Source organism: Protopterus annectens, chromosome 1.part1, assembly GCF_019279795.1.
Source record: "Protopterus annectens isolate FY-2018-M chromosome 1.part1, PAN1.0, whole genome shotgun sequence".
Lineage (NCBI taxonomy): Eukaryota > Metazoa > Chordata > Ceratodontiformes > Protopteridae > Protopterus > Protopterus annectens.
Genome location: NC_056726.1, coordinates 1,480,732,459 through 1,480,750,374, shown reverse-complemented (window position 1 = coordinate 1,480,750,374; position 17,916 = coordinate 1,480,732,459). Strand labels below are relative to the sequence as shown.

Below are 17,916 nucleotides of genomic sequence, written 5' to 3'. Positions count from 1 at the left end.
TGTAATTTGCTAATTTTACAAATGGCTCTTCTAGAATCAAATGACACTGTTTACAACATCCACATCTACTCGTATGTTGAAAGTCTGCTCTGTTCCTATTCCTCTCAGTATTGTGTCTCTCTAATATACACTTGAGATTAGGGGCCATTTTATGTACAAAGATTGGTTTTATACCTAGAATGACTTCCATCTCCTGATCTGTCAACATAGTATACCAATGTTTGTACAGAATGTTTTTTTACTTTGTTGTGATATGTATTATATTCAATAATACAGGCTCTCCCATACTCTATGTTGTTAGTTAATTTTTCTACCTTCTTAGGATCTTTTTCCATATACTTATAACCCAATAACGGGAAAATGTTAATACCCCATCTATCTAACAAATCTGTGCTTATTTTCTTCATCATAGTAATACTATATCCCCTGTCAGCAAATAAAGACATAATATATTCAATCTCTTTCTTAACATCCTCTATAGTAGTGGTCATTCTTAATGCCCTAATACATTGGCCTTTGAAAATATTAATTTTAGTTCTATCAGGATGATAGCTGTCAAAGTCCAAGTAGGAGTTTGTAAAAGTCTCTTTCCTATGTATGCTGGAATGGAATATCTCACCTCTTTTAGTGACAAGTGTGTCCAAATAAGGCACACCATAGTCGTTAAATTTGGCCGTAAATTTCAAATAATTACTACTCAAATTGATGAAACTAAGAAATTCACTAAATTCATCCTGGGTGCCCTCCCATATTATATATATATCATCCAGGAATCGTGAGTAGTATTTGATGTTCGCCATATATTTACTTTTGAACACCACTTCTTCCTCCCATTCCAGCATAACCATATTAGCGAATATGGGGGCACAAGCTGCCCCCATCGCTACCCCTCTTGTTTGTTTAAATATTTCCCCCTCATAGTATATAAAATTATTGTCCAACACTATGGACATTAGGTCATATACTAAGTGGGTTTTCTCTCTTGTGAGGTTACTATGCCTGTAAATGCTCTTATAAAAAGCCTCCAAACCCTCTACTTTGGGGATACACATGAACAAGTCCACCACATCTATAGATGCAAAAATCAACTGATTGGAAGTTAATGTCACTGGATAATTTTTTAAAAACTCCCATGAGTCCTTTACCATATGGTCTACATTACTATATACATGTTTCAATAAAGTGTCAATCAAAACTCGACTAGGGAAAGTTTTTGTCCTACTGCCAGAAATAATGGGCCGAAAGGGAGGGTCTAGTAAATTCTTATGTATCTTAGGTATTCCTACCATTACTGCTAGAGTGGGGTATGCTACCTTTAAGAATTAAAAGTGTCCTGAGTAAGTCTGTTGTCTATTAAAATTCTTCAATATGACAATCTATCTTCCTATAAGCTTGATTCAGCTCATTCTTTGAAATTTTACATAATTTAATGTTAGGTGTAACATCTTGTGTATCTTGCTGTTATACTCCTGTTGGTCATAGATCACAATCCCCTCCCATATCAGGCTTCATTATTCGGACATTACTGTTAGTTTTCAAGTCCATAAGAGCTCTACTCTCTTCTTCAGACAGATTGGTGATGCCTGGTCTGCCTTTACTCTTAATCTTGTAAAGGTCATGAGTAACTAATTTTTCATATCTCATGACTTCCTGATTCGCATTTGGCATGAAACTACTTTTTTTCTTTATGATATTGTTGTTGTCACCATTACTATGATTGTCTTTGAACATAATAGCTAAGTTCAATTTTCTTACATATTTTTTAACTTCACAGATGGTGTCAACCAATCTAAAGGATGGCGTTGGAATAAATTTCATTCCCTTGGAGAGTAAACTAAAATATGCTGGGGTAAGGGACATATCAGTATAATTAAATATCTGAAAATTATCATGTTTGTTGATAACAGTGTGTAGTGGTAGTTAACATCCCTGTAGGAGGGGACTTAGAGGTTGAAAAAAGGGAACGAACACTACACACTGTTATCAACAAACATGATAATTTTCAGATATTTAATTATACTGATATGTCCCTTACCCCAGCATATTTTAGTTTACTCTCCAAGGGAATGAAATTTATTCCAACGCCATCCTTTAGATTGGTTGACACCATTTGTGAAGTTAAAAAATATGTAAGAAAATTGAACTTAGCTATTATGTTCAAAGACAATCATAGTAATGGTGACAACAACAATATCATAAAGAAAAAAAGTAGTTTCATGCCAAATGCGAATCAGGAAGTCATGAGATATGAAAAATTAGTTACTCATGACCTTTACAAGATTAAGAGTAAAGGCAGACCAGGCATCACCAATCTGTCTGAAGAAGAGAGTAGAGCTCTTATGGACTTGAAAACTAACAGTAATGTCCGAATAATGAAGCCTGATAAGGGAGGGGGGATTGTGATCTATGACCAACAGGAGTATAACAGCAAGATACACAAGATGTTACACGACACATTAAATTATGTAAAAATTTCAAAGAATGAGCTGAATCAAGCTTATAGGAAGATAGATTGTCATATTGAAGAATTTTTAATAGACAACAGACTTACTCAGGACACTTACGAATTCTTAAAGGTAGCATACCCCACTCTAGCAGTAATGGTAGGAATACCTAAGATACATAAGAATTTACTAGACCCTCCCTTTCGGCCCATTATTTCTGGCAGTAGGACAAAAACTTTCCCTAGTCGAGTTTTGATTGACACTTTATTGAAACATGTATATAGTAATGTAGACCATATGGTAAAGGACTCATGGGAGTTTTTAAAAAATTATCCAGTGACATTAACTTCCAATCAGTTGATTGACTCATGTCAGCTTCTCTTATTGCAATACTGGAAGGCTGCACATGAGAGTCCTACAATAGCTACTGTTTGCACAATGGTCGTTCCAACAACTACCTCTAACACACAAGATTCTTATAACGAGCACATGCAAAACACACCTAAACTGGTGGCTTGAAAGCTGCAACCTTTGCAAGGGAGACCATTTGTGCTACCGCCTACAGTTACGGTGACCACGGACGCTTCCCTGATAGGGTGGGGCATCTTTCAGGGACAGACAGTCCAAGGCTTAATGGACCAATTTGGAGTACAATCTGCACATCAATGTTCTAGAGTTGAGGGCAGTGTTTCTAAGCGTTGCAACACTTTGCTTCCTCTTCCTCTGGGAACTATTGCAGTTCAGGCGGACAACATGTCGGGTAGTCTGGTACATAAACAAGCAAGGGGGAGACCAAGTCCTATCAGCTATGCAGAGAGGCCATGAGAATCTGGCAATGGGCAGAGTCCACGGTCGCTTTCTAATAGCAACGCATCCGGGGTCATCCAACGTCATAGCCGACAGGCTGAGCAGAGCAATTCTGTTACCGCACGAGTGGTCCCTAAACAGTCAGTGGCGAAAGGATTTTTCGACGTGGGGCCAGCCTTCCTGCGATCTGTTTGCCTCCAATGAACGCCAAATGCAGGAGCTACTTTGCCTATTACCTCCAGGGAAGTCCCCAGGACGACTGATTCACGATTGGCCCCGGGACTCCTGTCACGCATTTCCTCCATTTCCCTGATATCAAAGTTTCTCCAGAAAGCCAGAACCTACACAGGACAATAATCCTCATTGCCCCATTCTGGCCTCGTCAAATTTGGTTTCCCTTCCTGAAGACACACTGCATTCGGGGACCCTGGATTCTGGACCCAGAGCCAGATCTATTGACTCACTCACTCGTCAGGGGCTCCTCATCCAGCCTTTGTCCCTCCATCTATAGCTTGGCTTGCTCCATTTCCCAACTTAGCCAGGTCTGATCTTCTTTAGCCTGCAGTTCAGAATATATTGGTGGCTTTCATAAAGCTTCCACTACTAAAACATATTCTAGTAAATGGAAGGCGATTTGTATTCTGAATACACACAGAAAGTGGATCCTTTTTAGCTCCTTTGAATAAAATATTAGAGTTTTTAACGGACTTGTTCCATCAGGGTGCTTCTCCTGCCACACTAAGGGTTCAATTGGCTGCCATTTCAAATTTCCATGTGGAAGAATGTGGCTCCTGTTATGGCCCACAGACTTTGTAAAGCCTTTTAAAAAGGGTTTTCATATTAGACCACCAGTTAGATCTCCTAATCCACCTTGGAGTCTAAACTTGTTGTTATCTAAATTAATGCTGCCCCCTTTGAAGCCTCCTTCTTGCCCATTAAAATTTTTTGTCCTGGAAGACTCTCTTTTGGTAGCCATTACATCCGCTAGAGTATCTGAACTTCAGGCTCTCTCCATCAAGCACCCTTATTTGATCTTTCATTCTGACAGAGTTTCTCTTGAACTAATTCATCCTTCCTCCCTAAAGTTTGTTCTATTAACAATAATAAACAGTCCATTGAATTACCCACCTTCTTCAAGAATCACTCCACCAATATGGAGTATATGTTGCACAAATTAGATGTTCACAGACAACTAAGGTTTTACTTGGATGAACAAAGATCACAGAAAACTGATCAACTTTTTTGTGGCCTTTGCTGATAACAGGAAAGGATTAGCGTTACCAAAAGAACTCTTTCTAAGTGGTTAGCAGTTGTATAATCTATGTCTATGATTCTTCAAATCAAACTCTTTTACACAAACCCAAAGGACATTCCACAAGGTCAGTGTCTACATCTCTGGCTCATGCAGCCTACCACTAGACGCTATTTGCGGCTGCTACTTAGTCTAAGCCACATACATTCATTTCTCATTATAAGGTAGACAAGGTTTCTAGGGACAGGGCAACCTTTGGTTCCACTGTGCTCAAGAACGCCCTTCCGTGAGTTCCTCAGGAACAAGGAGCTAGGGACGCTACCCATGTGTAAGAACAAATGGCGAGATTGAACACTATCACATATAGAAGTTATGTCCTTACCATAACGTTCCATGTGGAGTGTCTAATCGCCTTTGTTCTTACATTCCCACCCTCCCGCCCTTAAGAAGAACGTTAATTTTTGGTGCCTGGCCGGGGACATTCTGCTTCTGCTTTGCAGATGTTGTGTACATAGTTGACATGTATATATGTGTATGTGTCTATATATATATTTATATATAGACTCTTAGTTCTGTGCATATGTGATGTAAGCATGAATGTGCTCTCTCTAGAGACTGGTTTGCTTGCAAACTAGATCTGAGGTAAAGGCAGAGGGGGATTGTGGGTATTAGATTGTCTCGAGCTTCTTCTCGATGCAGAGCTTGCAAGCGGCCGACACGGAGCCGAGGATCGGCTCCGAACCCATGTGTAAGAACAAAGGCGAGATGAACACTCCACATGGAACGTTATGGTAAGGACATAACTTCTATTTATCGTGGACAGAGTCTGTTTTTACCCTCAACTTGAAGACAGTTTTGGTCATATTAGGATTGTCAGAACAGTGTGCATTTTTAAATTATAAAGTGCTGAATGTATCAGATTTCTTCCATATCCTAATTTTTAAATGACAAAATTTACGTTTTCAGTAATTTCCATTTAAACTGGTTCATAAATGAGAAATTCTACACACATTTACCCTGACTTGTATTTAAGTATGTTGAAAGCTAGTGCCATATGTTTAATAAAAATAATTTGTTGAAGCAACTTACATGTTCGTTTCTTTTCCTAGAGCACTCAGTATTATGATAAACGGTGGTCATGTGAGCTCTTTATCTTGGTTTCGGTCAGTACATCGGTTGTACTGATGCGACATCTCCTCCCTCCTCGCTACTGTGATCTTTTACACAAAGCAGCAGCGCACCTTGGCTGTTGGCAGAAAGTAGATCCAGCACTCTGTTCCAACGTACTGCAGCACTCGTAAGTAAACTGCTTTTTTACTGTATTGAACGGCTAGTTAGAGATGAAGTAGTTGCTGCATTTGCTATAAAATCAGTGGCCTCTGTCAATAGATCACTTGTTTCTGGAGTTTGCATGGTGGATAGCTTCACATTCCCATGCCGGGAATGTCACTATGACAAACGTGCGAGTTGCCCATGATAGTCGAGCACATCTAGTATGCTTCTAGATAAAACATGCATTTCTTGGTCGTTGTCCATTTGTGAGATAAAGTAGTTCTTTATATTTGCTGAAAGTAAGGGAGAGAATTCGGACTTGTATACTGACAGAGAGAATATAGACTGTCATGCAAGCAAAAGTGGTTTAAATCCTTGAAACGTTTGTACCTAGTAATGGAACTGCTTTTCGAAAAAATGCACAGAAAAGTCATTGTCATGCTGGTTTTAATAGCAAATGTAATAGTCAGTAGCAAAGCTGTTTGTTCCACCACATAGAGAAGGCTCGCTGTGTGACCAAGTAAAACATACATGAAACTGCCATCTCTGCAAACTTTTATATTTTCTGCTGTAAGAAGCTATCACAATCGTTTGCCCTTCTTGTATCTGTGTCTATGCTTCTCGATGGTCCTTAAAGCATGTAAATTTTTGCAGGACTATATATCACAGGTATTAAGACAGCTTGCTGTCTGGAAATACTTCTGAGATTTGTTCTGTCCCTCAGCTGCACCTTGATTCTCACCTCCAATCCTTCGCTGCTACTTGCCTTCGATAAGCACACAAGATCTTTCAGCTTTTTTGCTGAGTATTGTTATTTGGTCAGTAAAAAGGTTTTCTTCTATGCCACTGTTTTGCCTTTTCTGCAAAGATTAGAGTAAACCTGTTGTTATTTCTTTGTTTTTATGCTACTTTGCTAGATTTACTTAACCCACACTGTTGTGGAGGTCCAATAGCCCATTTTCCAAACACAAGATGCCAGAGCCCTTTTTTTTTTTTTTAAGGAGACCCCAGTGGCAGGCACCATCATGCTTTGTAGTGGACATGTTTTTATTCCCAAGAGGTACACTACCTCCAAATACCTCATACACTGAGGCTTCAGCTGGACAACCGGAAAAGGGCATAGAGAGACATTCATTACTTACCTTATCCTTAAGGTCCTCTCATTTAACCTGCATGACAGTCTGCCAAATAATGCCAGCAATAAGAAGGTCCTTTCTTTTCCCAGCCAAAAGCTGCTTGAAGAGCCATTAGCTTCTTGTGAAATAGCCACTGAGACCAGCTACATCCTCAGAAGACTTAACAGTGGAAGTCACCATAACCCTGAGATTGACTTGGTTCAGTCTTCAATCCGATCAGCCCATGACATTGATGTACAGGCAGAGGAGTATGTTGCAGTGATAGGATCACCTCCTAGGGACAAACTGGAACTTCCACCAAGAATGGCTTTTGTCACAGGCAAATTGGTTCCTGTATGCATTTCTGCCCTTTCCTCTGATTCCCAAGGTGCTAACAAAAATCAGGGAGGACAGACTCAGCATGATCCTAGTGGCCTCCTCCTGGCTGAGACAGCACTGGTGCTCTCTCCTTTTGGTTCTTACCAAGTGGAGATTCCACACCCTACTGCAGGATGTAGATCTCCTCAGCGAAATCAAGGGGTCTGTCTAACTCCCTCCCCCACCTAGATCTCTTCAGCCAAGTCAAGGGGTCTATCTACCCCCCTTCCCTACCTAGGTACCCTCACGTTAACTGCCTGGAGGATTGGGTCCTAATCCCAAGGAGGTGCTCTCCATTCTAAGGGAAGCAAGAAAGCCAAGTACCAGCTTTTGGCAAAATGGAAAATATTTTCTGCTTGGTGTCGCAGCAATGCCAGTAAACCTACTCTGGCAAACACCAACTCAGTCTTGCAGGACCTGTCAGACCTCTTTAGACAAGGACTTTTCTGTTCCAGCATTAACTAATTCGTCCAGTGGAGCTCAGGAAGTTTGCACTGCAACTTCCAGTGGGCGGAGCCTGAGCCATGTGACAGAATCAAATTAGGTCTTTACATTTCAAACAAATGTTCATATCTCTGGAGCCATAGGGTTATGAAAAAAGTATAAATGGCAAACCCCTCAGCACAAACTTTTTATAGTGGTAGTATTCTTTAGGTTCTAGGTGTTAAGCTGAATTTTATAAGTCACAGTAACTGCTGTTTGTAGTATTTTGTAAACAAGTTACAGTATCTCAGCAACCACTCCGGTTACAGACTTACTGTCAGCAGCATTTTATTCATCATCTAGCTGAGAGCTTTCATATGAGACCAAGACGTTCTGTCTGCGTTGCTTGATTGTTGAGATTTTTAGAAAAATGTATGTCTGTATAATATCATAAAAACAACAGTTAATATCTCTCTTTACCTGCATTAGTCAGAGGTCAAATATTAATGCAGTTGAGTTTGCCATTGTGTAAGCTTTAAGATGAAATCTTTTAAAGCCTCATACATAGCATGGTTTAGAATTATTGATGCAATATTTGACTCCTAGATGTCAGTAGGCGTTAACTGCAGATGCACCTGGAGGTATCACTTCAATGTAATGAATTAAGGTACTAGCATCTGCAATATCATCTGACCTGCACAGTACTCCACCTCTCTTCTTGCATCCCCACATGAAACTTTTTCTAAAAGGGATGATTCACATGCAACCACATAGGAAGATCCCCATTTCAGCATGGGATCTAAATAATGCATTAGAAAAACTAACCTTGCCACCCTTTGAACCTGCTGCCACTGCCTCAGCAAAGATGCTCACATGGAAGACCACCTTTCTTATAGCTGTAATGTCAGTTCATAGGTGTGTACTGGGCTAATGGCCCTGGGGCCTTTACGAGCCTAGCCCACAGGATTACCCTGGCATCGTGCCAGCCGACCTTAGTTCCTAGTGCCTCTGTCGAATAAAGCCACTGGAGTGATCCCTGGGGTGAATTTTCTATTTCCCATCCACTCATCAAGATTTCTCTTGAAGATGGGCAGTGAGGTCCTCTGCTTGACATGTATGGTAAGTCTATTCCATAGCATAGGCAGTCTCTGGGTTATGAACCTTGTCCCTCCAGCATGTTCTGTTGATTGTGGTAATGAGTTTGAAGTCTCTGGAGTGTGTGGTACGGAGGGATTGGGATTTCTTTAGATGTAGCATTTCTAACAGAGCTGGGTCAGGCATGGCTTTGTAAGTCAAGCAGAGATCGCCTCCAAGTAGGCAATATAAGACAGAGAATAGAGTTTTTTTTAGTCTGTCCATATAGGACAAATGTTTAAGGCCTGTGATCCTCTTTGTGAGGTACTTTGGCGGGCTCTCCAGTTGTTTAGTGAGGTACATGCCAAATTGGGCATTGTACTCTGTTTGGCCTAATGAGGGAAGAGGAGAGGGAGACAATGACCTCCTCCTTCCTGGATGCAAAACCCTTAGTAATGAGATGTGCCACATAGAAGGACTTTCTGACCACAGTGGCAATGTGGTGGTCAAAAGAGAGGTTGCTTGTCAACCTGTGTTCCCAGATCTCTAGTAACACCTTCTGTGTTCATTGGACTACCATCAATGTGGTAATTCATGGGAATCGAGTTTTTCCTAAAGGGGATGACGACATATATTTTTTGATTGAGCTTGAGGCTATGGTTCTGACACTAGTAGTCGGTCTCAGTGAGGCCTTTCTGTGAGATGTCAACATCACTCAGGGAGTTAATAATAGCTCCCAGCTTGCAATCGTCTGCGAACTTTGTCAGCCAGAGTCCCTTCGTGTTGGCCTGGACTTTAGAGAAGTAGATGCCAAACAGGAGATGACCCAGGACCGAACCCTGTGCGACTCCACTCGTGACTGGTTGGCAGTTTGACTGGGAGTCAGCTACTTTCACACTGTGGGTTCTACCCGTGAGCCAGTTTGCAACCCACCTAGTAATATAGGGGTTGATGCCTAGCTTATTGAGGTTTTCTATAATTCCTGAGTGGAGAATGGTATCAAAGGCCTTGGCCAGACCAAGGTAGACTATATGAACCACCTTGCCTTCATCCACCGCTCTGGTGACTGACTTAAAGAAGCTGACCAAGTTGAGCAGGCATGATCTATCCTTCACAAAACCAAACTGTGTGGGATCCAGAGTTTGGAGCTTCCCTATATCCTTGTTTATTAGGTCCATGATGTGTTCCATAGCTTTGCATATCAAACTCGTCAGGCTAATGGGGCGATGGTTCCCAGGGTCTGTAGTCGCTTCTCCTTTGTGGAGAGGGATGACTGTAGCAGTGCGCCATTCGGTAGGGACAAAGCCTGAGGTGCGGCTGTGATTGAACAGGGCACACAGATGAGGTGCCGGTTCACTCTGTAGTTCATGTAGAACACAGCCAGGGATATTGTCAGGTCCCATAGAAGCTGTATTCTTGGCCTTGGACAGTGCTGTTTTAATGTGTGCAGCAGTAATACTGGGTGCCTGGCAATCTACTGGTATTGTGACTGGTCCTTGGTAGGGGGGGAGTTGGCACTGAATCTGTCAGGAGAATTCTTGAGATGCAAGCTCTCCTGTGTAAAGAACCTTTCACTGTCTTCGCAAGGATAAGGGTCACCCTCAGAACAAACCCATTTTTTATGCCCAAGGTCATATCAGGACTTACTTTAAACCAGGCTGTCCACCTACCAGTTTCTGTCCAAATCCATAGAATGGGGCAGAGCAAATCTTCTACTCCCTGGATGTGCACAGGCAGGTCAGGTACTATCTAGACAGGACAAAAAGCCCTAGTAGAGCAGAGCAATTGCTGTTTGCTTTGACAGAGGGTAAACTGGGCAAGCATGTCTCTAAACTATCTCTGTCTGTAAAATGATAGCAAACTGCATTAAGCTGTGTTACTCCCACCTTGAAAAAGATTTACTTGGGCATTTTAAAGCCTCTACAATAGACATAGGTCGACTACCACAGCTTTCCTCAAAGGAGTTCCCATCCAGGCCATCCTAGAGGCAGCCACATGGAACTCATTGCACACCATTACAAAATGCAATAATCTAGACAATGCCATAATGCAGAATGTTATTTCCTGAGGTCTTGCAGATGACTCACCAGCCATAATGCAGAATGTTATTTCCTGAGGTCTTGCAGATGACTCCCCACCCACATTTTAAGCTTTGGTAGTCCTCCCAAGAATCAGTACTGCAGTGTAGACTACAAAGAGCAAGGTGCATTTGTCCCACTTACCAAAACTGTAGTAGAGTAGATCACTGTTGCAGTACACATTTCAGCCCCCCACCCTACCTGCTGACCATTTGTCTTCCCCTTGTTGGGTGCAGGGAGCAGATGAGTTCCTTCTGCAGATAGTCCTCTAATCGCCATCATCCCTTTCTGCCTCCGAATGTCCCCCCTTACTTAAATTCAGACAACTGGGAAGGTCATGTTGTCTGCTGGAATCATACTGCTTGTTCACTTTTTAGAAAGACCCGAAGATGGCACCAGTGAGCTCCCTTCTTATACCCCGATGTCCAGACACCAGTCTTCAGAAGTTCTTCAGTTAGGGATGATGTAAAGACTTTGGAAATTGGACCTTTCACAGACTTCTGCATGGCAGGAAGACCCAATTATCAGAACTGAAACATTAATCTGCTCAAACATCTACAGTTATGGTAAGTGGAAAACGAATGTTCTTCGTCTTTTCCGTCCATCTCATCCTGTATGTACATCTGATAAAAAGCTGGCCTCTGAGTCTTCAGCCAAGCATATCTAATTCTCCTCTGATTTCATTCGCTGCTTCCAGTGTCAGTCACATTTTATGAAGCTGTAGAATAAAACTGATTTTTCGTTAGTATTTTTTTCCTCCTTTCTTTTAGTGTTGCGGTCATTTCTCAGTTGATGTAGGCTTAGGGGTTTCTCCTTCCTTATTTGAGTCTGTGTACAATTCCACTTGAGGTATTGTGTGAGGGTGTGTGTGTCTACTAGCCCTGCTCTCGCCACTTAGCTCATTACTTCACTTTGTCTTTCTACAGGGAACAATGTCTGTGCTGTTCAAATTAGTATTCTGCAGCATTTAGAGAGGTATTTTTTTAAGCGAATGGGTTTTGATATGGTTGATTGATGTTCTTTGTGTTTCACTGTTGCAGTCATCACAATTGGGTTATCCCTGCCAGGGTTAGGCCTTGGCCTGCCTGAATACCAGAAACTTAGTATTTCTGCTTCGGTTGCTGTCGCTTGAGGACTGAAGTCAGGTCATCGGTAGTATAAAGGAAGGCAGCCAACGCCATTACATCAGTCTTTCTTGCTGTGGAGCCTGAAGCAGAAGCAGTTTGCACGAGTGCCGGTCAGCCACTATTTGAGTTTCGTTTCCAAATTGAAGTTAAAGTCTTTGAAAGCTAAGTACCCCGTTGGGGATCCTTTTTCTTGCACTAACCAGTGTCAGAAAAAGTTAATAATTGTCTCGCCTGTGGAAGGCAAATACCACACCAGGACTTTCACTCTTACTGCATCACTTGCCTAGGCCCAGGACCACGATGTCACTCATTGTCGCTTCTGTGCTTGAACGGCAGAACTATTCATCGTTGGGCCCTTATTTTAGCCAGATATTTCCATTTACAATCCTCGAATTCCGATATGGCTTCAGTAAGCCATCCAACAGCAGATCTTCCGAAAAATGTAAAGCTAAAGACAAGACCGCACAGGACCAAACCTTCCGACAACTCTTCCATTAAGCTGGTTGTCAGTCCTCCGGAACTCAGTGAGGCGCTTTCACAGACCCTGATGCCCACTTCAGTTAATTCGCAGGCTGCTACCGAGACCCTTTCATAGTCTGGTATGCTGCAGAACTCTTCTTCGTCTAAGGATCCTGCAGTCTCTACCTTGGATGGGCCCGGAGCCGCTGTGCAGGCACCGGCTTCGTCCTCCGCAACACCAAATCCTGACACAAGCCAATGCCTTCTTTCACGACTACCATTCCTTAGGCCTAGGGGTCGATCCACCCCTAAGAAACTGACTACCCATTCTCAGGCACCTGCTCCCTTGCCTCGGTCTCAAATGTTTAAAATGGCAGAAGACCTTATGCTGATTAGGGGAAGCCAAGCCATTCCCTCAGAAAGGAAGAGAGATCTGTCTCCAGTAGTTTTGTCTGTACAAGAGTCAGATGAATCTGATGTATCTGACTATGAAGACATGCAACCCCTCTCCACATATGAGGATTCTGATGCAGTGGAAGCCATTCCTTCAGCCTCTACCCCAGAGGATTTTTCCTTTGGGGAAACCCTGCATACTTTAAGGGAGCATTTCAGATGGGAGAGTCAAGACCACCCACAGTCTAAAATGAGACTCTTATAGTTTCTGGACCTTCCACAACACAGGCCCTTAGCCATTCTCCCCAGTCCTAGATGTGGTGGATGATGTCTTCCTTGAATCCAGCTCAACTCCAGATGCCCTGCCCTCCCTTCTGCTTCGAGAAAACCAGACAGGTACTACAGAGTCCCTGACTCTCTCAAATATCTTTTTAAAAATCCAACAGCGGACCCTGAGGTCATTACCCAAGGGCCAAAATGGATTAAAGCAATCTCAGCTAAGAATCCCACCCCCTCAGACAGGGATTCCCGAGCACTGGACAGATGGGGTAAAAAAGTATACACCTCAGCAACTCTTCCTATCAGGGCACTAAATTTGTCAGCTCCATATGCTTAATTATCAGCAGCATACCTTGAAACTCCTTAAACAAAACATTTCCTCCTTTCCTTCATGGGCAGAATCTAAAGATGTACAGAAGTTAATGCATTCTGCTGGTCAAGTAACTAAATACACTTTGCACTGTGGTTTTGATGCCCTAGAGGCTTCTTGCAGGGCAGTAGTTACTGGATCTGTCATTAGAAGACCTGCATGGCTTAAGGAACAACCCCTGCCGGACCATGTCAAATCAAAATTGTTGGATGCACCCTTGCACAAAGATAACTTATTTGCTACTAAAGCAGAAGAGGTCTTAAAAAAGATGGAGGAAAAAGCAAAATCTATGCAGACTGTTAAAGATTTCTTACAGGTACAGCCCCCTAGATTCAGCAGGCATTTTCCCTCCAAACACTGGTTCTCTCATGCTCCTAGTAAACAGGGCCAGCCTAGGCCCCATGGAAACAGACCTCCCAGACAGCAGTCTCAGGGGTTGCAGAGAACTAAGCAGTGGACTGCCTCCACTTCAAAACCAGAGAGTTCTAAGCCACCTCCTTATGGTAAGAACTCACAATGATTCACCTCTTGCCGACCTCGCCTCTGCCCACCTTCACATACCCCTAGGAGAAAAACTCTCCTTTCATTCAAGCACCTGGGCCACCATTACCAAGGACCAGTGGGTTCTGAACATTGTGTCCCGGGTACAAATTCTCCTTTTACACCCTTCCATCCCCAAAAGGGTTCCCAGATCTACCACCAAATCAGCGGGCAGAGGCTCAAAAGCAAATCCATTCACTGCTCTCCCTGGGGGCAGTAGAGTACATTCCTGCAGAGCAGATAGGCCAAGGCTTCTACTCCAGACTTTTTCTGGTGCCCAGAAAAGAGGGCACCTGGCACCCCATCCTCGCTCTATCCATTCTAAACACCTTCCTGGTGTTCCCAGAATTCAAAATGCTCACCCTCCAGCAGTTGCTACCCATGCTCTCCAAGGACGCTTGGCTAGTCACCCTGGACCTAAAAGAGGCTTACCTCCACATTCCCATCAAGAAGTCCTGCAGAAAATATCTCCGCTTTAGGGCAGGATCTCAACACTTTCAATTCTCTGCGGTTCCCTTTGCCTTATCTACTGCTCCCAGAGTTTTCACAAAATGGTGATTTTCCCACCTTCTTTCCTAACCCTCAAAACAAGGGCAAAAGGATTCTGTGCTCTTTAGATGTGCACAGACAGCTCAGATACTATCTGGACAGGACTAAACCTTTCAGAAAGTCTGATCAACTGCTGGTTAGGTTTGCTTCAGGGGCAGAGGGCAAAGCCATCTCCAAGCAAACCTTTTCCAAATGGATAGCACACTGCATCCATTTCTGCTACAAACAGCATGGCAAGCCTCCCCCCAAGGGGATCAGGACACATTCCACCAGAGCAGCCTCCACCTCTGCAGCTTTCCTCAGACCTACATAACTAGGCAAGTCCTGGCTCTTCTTTCCCACCTTGGGGGGGGGGTGGTTGACTGATATGCATGATAAAGACAGTAAGACTTGTGCTATTTCTGTTTTGAGCTGTGCATCTCAGGTGGCCATTCCATTAAATATAGTTGTGATGCTGCTGATGGCTGTTCTAGGACAGCTGCATCTGGATCTGTCTTGAGAAGATGATCTTGGTTGCGCCTTCAGGCCTTACATGAAGATATCAAGGACAGATGATCAGATTCTCCCACAGGCAACCAGAATCTCTTTGGCATTGCTGCTTAAAATTGTTCAGGATAAGGGTAAGGCTATGCAGGACTTAAAGCAAATCTTTGTTTCCCCTGTCTCCAAGTTCCAGAGGAGTAATCTATCCATCTAAAACTAGTTTTGTCTGCTGACAGCCCGCTAGGAGCTAGAGAGTTCTTAAGCTTTTTTTTCCCAGATAAGCCCTGTCATAGTTCTAGGGGCCAAAAACCACCTTTTCCTGACAAATTGGTCTCCAAATGACATCCAGCCTCCTGTCCCCCTGGGCCAGATTCCTCTGTCCCTCAGGCTTGCTTTCTTTTCCTGTTTGGCAGCAGATAACCACAGATACCTGGGTACTCTCCCATATTCAGAATGGTTATTTTATGGCTTTGAAGTCTCTCACTCCATTCTCTGGTCTTCCAAAGCCACCTCCTTGCCATCTACCTAATTTACCTTTGGTTCTGCAGATTCTGGTGAAATACGGACCCATCCAACCTGTCCTCTTGTCTCAGCAGAGTGTAGGTTTTTATTACAGAATGTTTCAAGTTCCTAGGAAGGACGTTTCGTGGAAGCCATTCTAGACCTGTCTTTTCTCAACACCTTTCTCAGGATCCTTTCTTTCAGGGTTCAGTATCCAGACACTTTTCCCTCTGTTTCTTCCTTGCATAATCAGTTCTCTTCTTTGTCTTTTGGTCTTTCTACAGGTTGAAGTGTCTTTATCAAATGTCTGACCTCCTGTGGTACCCTTCTGCAGACTTCAGGAAATTCAGATATTTCCTTAATTTGGCAATATTTTAATTCAAACCCTCTGTCAGTAGCTCCTGCTTCAGAATCTACACTTCACTATGCTTCTTCTGTGCAGTGTAGTGATCACCCTCAATCTCAAAAAGTCCATGTTGACTCCCTTGCAAGATCAAGTGTTTCTGGGAAGCCGGATTGAGATCATTCCAATGTTGGCTTATGTTCCACCTCCCAAGTTCCTGTCTTTGACTGCTTATTAAAAGTATCCTATTCCTCTTGCAGTCATTCCTACAAGGGAATTTCTCCAAGCTCTCGGGTACATGGCATACACCTTTCCCATGAGGAATTGCCAGACTCCACATGAGGAAATTTCACTATTATCTCATGAATGTTTGGATCCAGCATTGCCACTGTCTGGAGTATCTGGATGTTCATCGTGCATACAACTGCAGTCCTAACAGATGGGTTCTCCTGCCGTCAGGCGGGTCCTCGGTCGGCCGAATTCCAAAGTCTAGGTCCGGCGTCGGTTGTCGTTGCTTCTTCCCTGACGTCAGTGTGACAGGGGTATAAAGGAACCAGCCAACGCCATTTTCTTCAGTTTTTCTTGCCGCGCGGTGCCCGAAGCAGAAGCAGTTCGCAAGTGCCAGTCGGCCAGCTCCTGAGATTACGAAAATTTGGAAACCGAAGTCTTCTAAAAAGCTAAGTACCCGTAGAAACTTTTCTTGCCTCAGACCGATGTCAGACAAAGTTAATAATTGTATTTCTTGTGGGAAGCAAATACCGCATAAGGATTTCCATTCCCTTTGTATACCTTGTTTAGGCCCAGACCACGACGTCTCGGTCTGTCGCTTTTGTGCTACATTCAACAAACGCACTGTTAAGCGTCGGGCGGAGTTCGCCCAGCATTATTTTGGGAAAGCATTTAACTATACTATGTCTTCTCTTATCTTGTCTCAAGCACAAGTTCTGCTGGTGGAGTCACCATATTTCCCTGAAGCAAGGTCTGCCTTTTCAGGTCCCTCTCCTTACTCAGGAGCAGTACACTGATGCTTCCAATCATTTTAGGGAGCCTCCAACAACCTGAAAGTCCAAGGTCTTTGGTTCCAGCAACTATTGGCTGACCATATCAACATTAAGGAGACAAGGGCCCTACTTCTAGCTGTCCAGGCTTTTCATTCCCCTTGTGTTCCAGGTTCTTTAAAGGTTTTTACAGACCCATACCATAGTCATGTGGTACATCAGCAAGGAGGCACATAATTTTACTTCCTTTGCAGGCTGGCTCTTTAGGCATAGATTTTGCAGTCCAGCATAATTTGGTTTATCAGGCGGTCAGCATTCCTTCAGAGCACAGATAGCAGACACTTTGAGCAGGACCAGGACAAATCTTCATGAATTGATGCTTCACAGGGAGGTGTTTGTGGACATTGTATATTGGAGGGGTAGTCCTCAGGTAGATATTATTGCCTCCCCTCTGAACAAATAACTTCTTCAGTTCAGTTCTGTTAGTGTCAAGTCCTCTGGCTTGGAAAGTGAATGACGTGTCTTTTTTTTAGCGGAATGTTTCTGTATGCCTATCCCCCTTTTCCTCTTCTACCAATGTCCCTGCACAAGATCATGTGGGGAATAATCAACATCTTGCTGGTGACTCCCTTTTGGCCTGGACAGCATTGGTTTTCCCTCCTATTTCATCTGGCCAGGGACTGTCATTAGTTACCTCACAGGATAGATCTACTTGCACAAGATAAGGGTTCTGTCATTCAGCTGCCACTTCAGATGAAAGGGTTTTGATTCCTTTCAGGCACCAGTTTTCTGAGGACATGTTTTAGGTTTTGCAGGAGGCCATTTAAAACCCACTACTGGAAAATCTTATGTGACTAAGTGGAAGAGATTTTTCTATTTGGTGCTTCAAGCATGACCTTGGACCCCTTTTTAGTGAGGGTTTCTACAGTCTTTTCTTTGTGCAAGTTGCTCAGTTTTGGTTTGGCATATTTATCTGTTAAAGTTCATTTGTCAGCCATTTCCACTTTCTGCCTCTGAATCTAACTTTGGCT

The 17,916-nt window shown here is 43.1% G+C and overlaps 1 protein-coding gene across 3 annotated transcripts in view; it reads left to right on the top strand.

Moving 5' to 3' along the window:
- TMEM39B (transmembrane protein 39B) overlaps positions 1–17,916 on the top strand; it is a 509,422-nt gene that overhangs the window by 372,049 nt on the left and 119,457 nt on the right. For all 3 annotated transcript variants that reach the window (XM_044082633.1, XM_044082642.1, XM_044082651.1), the window contains one exon: positions 5,613–5,800. In XM_044082633.1, coding sequence (XP_043938568.1) covers positions 5,613–5,800 — 188 coding nt within the window. The remainder of the gene's footprint in view (positions 1–5,612; positions 5,801–17,916) is intronic.